At 47.1% G+C, this 7,814-nt stretch overlaps 1 protein-coding gene across 1 annotated transcript in view; it reads left to right on the forward strand.

Moving 5' to 3' along the window:
* Positions 1 to 7,814, forward strand: part of slc16a4 (solute carrier family 16 member 4) — a 67,306-nt gene that overhangs the window by 28,717 nt on the left and 30,775 nt on the right. Inside the window, exons 7-8 of the mRNA XM_070438849.1 lie at positions 4,995 to 5,156; positions 5,360 to 6,055. Coding sequence (XP_070294950.1) covers positions 4,995 to 5,156; positions 5,360 to 6,055 — 858 coding nt within the window. The remainder of the gene's footprint in view (positions 1 to 4,994; positions 5,157 to 5,359; positions 6,056 to 7,814) is intronic.

Below are 7,814 nucleotides of genomic sequence, written 5' to 3' on the forward strand. Positions count from 1 at the left end.
TTGTTCCAATTCATCCCAAAGGTGTTCGATGAGGTTGAGGTCAAGGCTCTGTGCAGACCAGTCAAGTTCTTCCACACCGATCTCGACAAACCATTTCTATATGGACCTCACTTTGAGCACAGTGGCATTGTAATGCTGAAACAGGAAAGAGCCTTTCCCAAACTGTTGCCACAAAGATGGAAGCACAGAATCATCTAGAATGTAATTGATGCTGTAGCGTTAAGCTTTCCCTGCACTGGAACTAAGGGTCCTAGCCCGAACCATGAATAACAGCCCCAGACCATTATTCCTCCTCCACCAAACTTTACAGTTGGGACTAGCATTCAGGCAGGTAGTGTTCTCCTGGCATCCACCAAACCCAGATTTGTCCGTCGATTGCCAGATGTGAAGTTGAGTGGCTGCTGTCAACATACTGACTCAAATCTCTAGCCACTTTAATAATTAAAAAATGGATGTAATACATGTTCACTAGTCACTTTAAACCACATATGTCAGAGTCAAGGCCCGCGGGCCACATCCGGCCCGCGAGAAGGTTTTTTACGGCCCCTGGGATGATCTTGATTTATTATTAGAACCGGCCGCAGACCGCAGCAAGCCGCAGCCGCAGATCTTTTACACGCACCAATACTACATTTCCCACAATGCAACGGTGACGCACCGAGCAGTAGGCTGCTTCATTTCAATATTTATTGGCACAGCATCGTCAGCATCACAGTAAAATTAACTTTCAGATACCCATCAAAAATGGCAAAACGGAAGGTGACACTGAGAACCGGGGGTTTCAAACAAAGGTGGGAGTCGGAGTATATGTTCACGGAGGTAGCTGGAAACCTGTGTGCTTCTGTGTGGAGAAAGTGTGGCGGTACTGAAGAGTATAATCTGAGACGACATTATGAAACGAAACACGCGACAAAAACAAGATATGGACATGGAACAAGGCTACAAAAGGCAGAGGAATTAAAACGAGGCCTCAAATCTCGACAGGGCTCGTTCAAAAAAGCCAAATCACAAGGCCAGGCTGCCTGTCAAGGCCAGTTTTATTTGGCAGAAGAGATCGCTAAATCAGCCCGGCCCATTTACGGAGGGGGATTTCTCAAAAACTGGCATGATTAAAAGTTTGTGACGAAGTTTGCCCAGAAAAAAGGCAACTCTTTTTAAATGTGAGTCTGAGCAGAAACACCATTGCCGAGAGAGTAGACCAGTTGTCCATCAAATCTAAAGAGCAGCTGTGTGAAAAAGGGAAAAGATTTCATTGCATAATTCCTTGGCGTGGATGTGAGAAGCACCGACATTTCTGACATTGCCAGTGTCAATTTTCATACCGCGGAAGTGGACTCCAGCCTAAGCGTGACAGAGGAGTTTTTGGCTTTACGTCCTATGCATGGCACAACACGGGCAGATTTGTATGAAGAGGTGTCAAGATTGTAAATGAGATGGAGCTGCCTTGGGAAAAACTCGTGGGGTTGACAACCGACGGAGCACCTGCGAATGTGTGGACCAGGAGCGGACTGGTGGCGAAGATACGGAAAAGATGCAAGAGGAAACGCGACAGGTGAGCTGACAGCTTATCATTGTATCATACACCAGAAGCGTTGTGCGGTACAAGCCTTGGAAATGGAGCATGTAATGAGCTCACACGCGCAACAGTACTTTATCAGAGCCAAAGGTTGAATCACCGCCAGTTCAAGGCATTCTGACGGAGTTAGAAACGGAGCATGGTGATTTGCCTTATCAACAGAGGTGCGATGGCTAAGCCAGGAAAGGTGCTCAAAGATGTTTCGAGCGTTCGTGAGGAGATTATGTCTGTTCTTGGACAGCAAAGGGAAAGACACAACACAACTCCGAGCGACATGTTTCTGTGTGAAATGGCTTTTCTGTGTGAACTTACGAGTCATCTGAATGCAATGAACTGCAGCTGCAGGGTCGGGGATCATGTCATCTCTGATATGTACAGTACAGTGAGGCATTTAAAACCAAACTGACTCTGTGGAGACGCAGATGCGGAAAGAAAATTTGGGACCACTTTCCCAGCTCCAGACCATGAAAGAGAAGCTCTCTACCAGTGCGTTCCGAGCGCACAGTTGGCTGATAAATAGGTATGCTTGCCGCTGACTTTCGACGCCGATTTGCTGACTTGAAGCACAAAAAGCAGGTTGGAACTGCTCGGTAACCCATTTGCTGTTGACGTGGAAAGCTCACCACCAACCTCCAAATGGAGTTGATTGACCTCCAATGCAATGATGCACTGAGGGCAAAATATGCGGCAGTGGGTGGCTGGCGGAGTTCGCCCGTTTCCTCCCCGACACAATGCCCAGCTGCGCATCCAGGCTGCTCAAACGTTGTCTATGTTTGGCAGCACATACCTGTGTGAACAACTGTTTTCTTTGAGAACCTGAACAAAACATCACACAGAAGTCGACTTACTGCTGAACACCTCCACTCAATTCTGAGGATTTCCTCAGCTCAGAGCCTTCCCCGAACATTGATGAACTTGTGGAAAAGATGGGACACCACCAAGTATCACCCTCAACCTCAAACAAGTGAACATTACTGTGCAATCACATATTTAGAGTTTTTACTCAGTTCAAGTTTAAAAGTTAAAGTTTATATTTGTTTTCACTGCATTTACTTCTCCTAAACAAAGTGTTGTTTTTGATTAATAGATTTTTGCACTTTATTTATTGTATTTCAATCCAATTATATTTTAAAAATATTTCAGTTGAGTGGATGATAGAAAATTGCTATTATTGTTTTTTTCTTTGAAGTAAATTTAGCCCACTTTTGCTAAAATAGAAAATATAGGCTACTGATGGTGCCTTGAATACCGGTTCTTTCATTTAATGTTCATGTTATGGGATTTTTATATAAAGGAAATTTGTCTTTTGTGTCTGTTGAAAATAAAGATTACTGACAGAGCCATAAGAAATATTGCTTTATTTATCTGATCATATTGGAATATATTTGTTAGGTTTTTCAGTAGGTTCAATTAGGTTCACTAGACATATGCGTCATTTAAAAAATTTTCAATGAACATTCGAACAGTCCGGCCCTCGGCTTGTAGCTAAATTTTTTATTTGGCCCTCCGTCCATTTGACTTTGACACCCCTGCTTTAAACAATGCCACTTATATAATGTTTTCATACCCACATTACTCATCTCATATGTATATAGTGTATTCTATACCATCTACTGCATCTTGCCTTTTCCGTTCAGCCATCGCTCATCCATATATTTATATGTACATGTTCTTATTCATTCCTTACACTTGTGTGTAAAAGGTAGTTGTTGTGAAATTGTTAGATTACTTGTTAGATATTACTGCATGGTCGGAACTAGAAGCACAAGCATTTCGCTACACTTGCACTAACATCTGCTAACCATGTGTATGTGACCAATAACATTTATTTGATTTGAAGCATGAATTATCACTCCAGAGAATGCGTTTCACTGCGTCCAGAGTCCGATGGCGTTGAGCTTTACACAATTCAGCCGACGCTTGGCATGGTGATCTTAGGTTTGTGCGCGGCTGCTCGGCCATGGAAACCCATTTCAGGAAGCTGGCGACGAACAGTCTTGTGCTGACATTGCTTCCAGAGGCAGTTGGAACTCTGTAGTGTGTGTTGCAACTGAGGACAGCTACAGCACTTGGCAGTCCAGTTCTGTGAGCTTGTGTGGCCTACCACTTTGCGGCTGAGCCGTTGTTGCTCCTCAACGTTTCCACTTCACAATAACAGCATTACAGTTGACTGGGGCAGCTCTAGCAGAGCAGAAATTACAAACTGACTTGTTGGAAACTATGCCGGTGCCAAAGTCACTGAGCAATTAGTACGAGTACCGCCATTCTACTGCCAATGTTTGTCTATGGAGATTGCATGGCTGTCTGCTCGGTTTTATTACTCCTGCTAGCAACAAGTGTGGCTGCAATAGCCCGAATCCACTAATGTGAAGGGGTGTCAACATACCTGCTGTCTATATACTGGTATGTCATGTATCCCCTCTCAGGCCTTGGGTTGCACTCCTGTACCAAGCCACTCTGTTGTCACGGCAACATATTCCGTAAGAGGTTAGCGACGGCATACTCCATCGGGCGCCTGGATGGGCTTTACCTCGCCCTCGCCCCTTTCACTCAGCTGCTGCTGGATCAGTACGCCTGGCAAGGTACTGACAACACACACACACACACACACCACACACCCAATCTCTCTCTTTTCTCATCCATATATTTATATGTACATGTTCTTATTCATTCCTTTACACTTGTGTGTAAAAGGTAGTTGTTGTGAAATTGTTAGATTACTTGTTAGATATTACTGCATGGTCGGAACTAGAAGCACAAGCATTTCGCTACACTTGCACTAACATCTGCTAACCATGTGTATGTGACCAATAACATTTGATTTGATTTGAAGCATGAATTATCACTCCAGAGAATGCGTTTCCACTGCTCCAGAGTCCGATGGCGTTGAGCTTTACACAAATTCAGCCGACGCTTGGCATGGTGATCTTAGGTTTGTGCGCGGCTGCTCGGCCATGGAAACCCATTTCAGGAAGCTGGCGACGAACAGTTCTTGTGCTGACATTGCTTCCAGAGGCAGTTTGGAACTCTGTAGTGTGTGTTGCAACTGAGGACAGCTACAGCACTTGGCAGTCCAGTTCTGTGAGCTTGTGTGGCCTACCACTTTGCGGCTGAGCCGTTGTTGCTCCTCAACGTTTCCACTTCACAATAACAGCACTTACAGTTGACTGGGGCAGCTCTAGCAGAGCAGAAATTTRACAAACTGACTTGTTGGAAACTATGCCGGTGCCAAAGTCACTGAGCAATTCAGTACCGGCCATTCTACTGCCAATGTTTGTCTATGGAGATTGCATGGCTGTCTGCTCGGTTTTATACTCCTGCTAGCAACAAGTGTGGCTGCAATAGCCCGAATCCACTAATGTGAAGGGGTGTCAACATACTGCTGTCTATATACTGTATGTCATGTATCCCCTCTCAGGCCTTGGGTTTGCACTCCTGTACCAAGCCACCTCTGTTGTCACGGCAACATATTTCCGTAAGAGGTTAGCGACGGCATACTCCATCGGGCGGTCTGGGATGGGCTTTACCTTCGCCCTCGCCCCTTTCACTCAGCTGCTGCTGGATCAGTACGCCTGGCAAGGTACTGACACACACACACACACACCACACACCACACACCACACACCACACACCACACACCACACACCACACACCACACACCACACACACATATACATCTATCTATCTATCTGTTGTTGGGATGTGGAAATGATTGAATTATTATGGGAATATCATAATGCTATTCTAGAATGACCCCGTAACACACCGATGCTCCTCCCACAGGAGCTCTGCTAATCCTAGGAGGCCTGATGTTAAACCTGGTGGCCACTGGGATGCTGCTAAGACCCATCCACGTGAAGCCTGCACCACCCCCTTCCTCAACCTCATCTTCATCCATCCAAAAAAGCCCTCTGATAGGTCCAGAGAAGGAGAAGGACCGCCCTCAGAATGGATGCTGCTTTAACGGATCCACAACGTTAACCAATGGCAACGCCAAATCAGACTCTTCTCCTTCAACTCCACAACCCCTGCACTGGGACACTGAGACCTCAGAGAAGGACTCTACACCTCGGTTGGGTCAGAACAACCACAGCCCCCCACCTCCACCAAACCCTGAACTGACCAAGCTGGTACAAAACAACTTGAACAGGCACGTTCAGGAGGCATCCCCCCCCACGGCCACYATAGACAGCCCCAGCATCATGGAACAGAACGGTACCATTAGCCTAAACGGTTCCGCTGTGTTTGGGTTCTCCTCACCAAATGGCACTACCACTGTGGATGATCACATCCCACCGGCCGTGAATAATAACAGAGTTCTAGACTTCTCCCTGTTGAAGAACCCCTTCTTCTGCATCTACACTTGGTCCGTGGTGTTCAGCCAGCTGGCTTACTTCATCCCCTACTTCCACTTGTCTGCCCGGGCCAGGAACCTGGGTATAGATGCCATGGACGCTTCCTTCATCATCTCTGTGGCAGGTGAGTCTCAGGCAGTCGATCAACCTTCGCCTGAGACAAGGCTGTAGACATTAGGTCACCATACAGGGCAAGTAGACTGTAGACATTAGGACACCATACCGGGCAAGTAGGCTGTAGACATTAGGTCACCATACCGGACAAGTAGGCTGTGGGCATTAGGTCACCATACAGGGCAAGTAGGCTGTAGACATTAGGTCACCATACCGGACAAGTAGGCTGTGGACATTAGGTCACCATACAGGGCCAATTAGCCTGTAAGACATTAGTCACCATACTGGACAAGTAGGCTGTGCGACGATTAGGTCACAATACAGGAGCAAGTAGGCTGTAGACATTAGGTCACAACAGGGCAAGTAGGCTGTTAGACATTAGGTCACCATACAGGGCAAGTAGGCTGTAGACATTAGGTCACCATACGGGCAAAGTAGGGCATGTAGACATAGGTCACGCATAGGCCAGGGCAAGTAGGCTGTAGACCATTAGGTTCACCAATACAGGGCAAGTAGGCGTCGGCATAGGACACCATACAGGCAAGTAGGCTGTAGACATAAGGTACCATACAGGGCAAGTAGGCTGTAGACATTAGGTCACCATTACCAGTGAAGTAGGCTGTAGGCATTAGGACACCATACTGCAGTAGGCCTGTAGGCATTAGGCACCATACATGGCAAGTAGGCTGTAGCATTAGGTCACCATACGGCAAGTAGGCCTGTGGCATAGGCACCATACCGGGCAGTAGGCTGTAGGCATTAGGACACCATACCCGGAAGTAGGCTGTAGGCATTAGGTCACCATACCGGGCAAGTAGGCTGTAGGCATTAGACACCATACCGGGCAAGTAGGCTGTAGGCCATTAGGTCACCATACAGGGCAAGTAGGCTGTAGGCATGGACACCATACCGGGCAAGTAGGCTGTTAGGCATTAGGTCACCATACAGGGCAAGTAGGCTGTGGCATTAGGTCACCATACAGGGCAAGTAGGCTGTAGCATTAGGTCACCATACAGGCAAGTAGGCTGTAGCATTAGGTCACATGCGGGCAAGTAGGCTGTAGGCATTAGGTCACCATACAGGGCAAGTAGGCTGTAGCATTAGGTCACCACTATAGGGCAAGTAGGCTGTAGCATTAGGTCACCATACAGGGCAAGTAGGCTGTAGGCATTAGGTCACCATACCGGGCAAGTAGGCTGAGGCTTAGGACACCATACAGGGCAAGTAGACTGTGGAATTAGGTCACCATACAGGGACAAGTAGGGCTGTAGATATAGGTCCCATACAGGGCAAGTAGGCTGTAGGCATTAGGACACCATCAGGGCAAGTAGGCTGTAGACATTAGGTCACCATCACAGGCAAGTAGACTGTAGGCATTAGGACCACCATACAAGGCAAGTAGGCTGTAGACATTAGGACCCATACAGGGCAAGTAGGCTGTAGACATTAGGTCACCATACAGGGCAAGTAGGGCTGTGGGCATTGAGACCATACGGGCAAAGTAGGCTGTAGACATTAGGCACCATACCAGGCAAGTAGGCTGTAGGCATTAGGTCATCACCACATAAGGGACAAGTAGGCTGTAGACATTAGGTCACCATACAGGCAATGGCTGGTAGCATTAGGTCACCATACAGGGCAAGTAGGCTGTAAGCATTTAGGTCACATACAGGGCAAGTAGGCTGTGGCCATTGGAGACCATACCGGGCAAGTAGCTGTGACATTAGGACACCATACAGGACAAGTAGGCTGTAGACATTAGGTCACCA

Source organism: Salvelinus sp. IW2-2015, unplaced genomic scaffold (assembly GCF_002910315.2).
Source record: "Salvelinus sp. IW2-2015 unplaced genomic scaffold, ASM291031v2 Un_scaffold1238, whole genome shotgun sequence".
In the NCBI taxonomy this organism is placed as follows: domain Eukaryota; kingdom Metazoa; phylum Chordata; class Actinopteri; order Salmoniformes; family Salmonidae; genus Salvelinus; species Salvelinus sp. IW2-2015.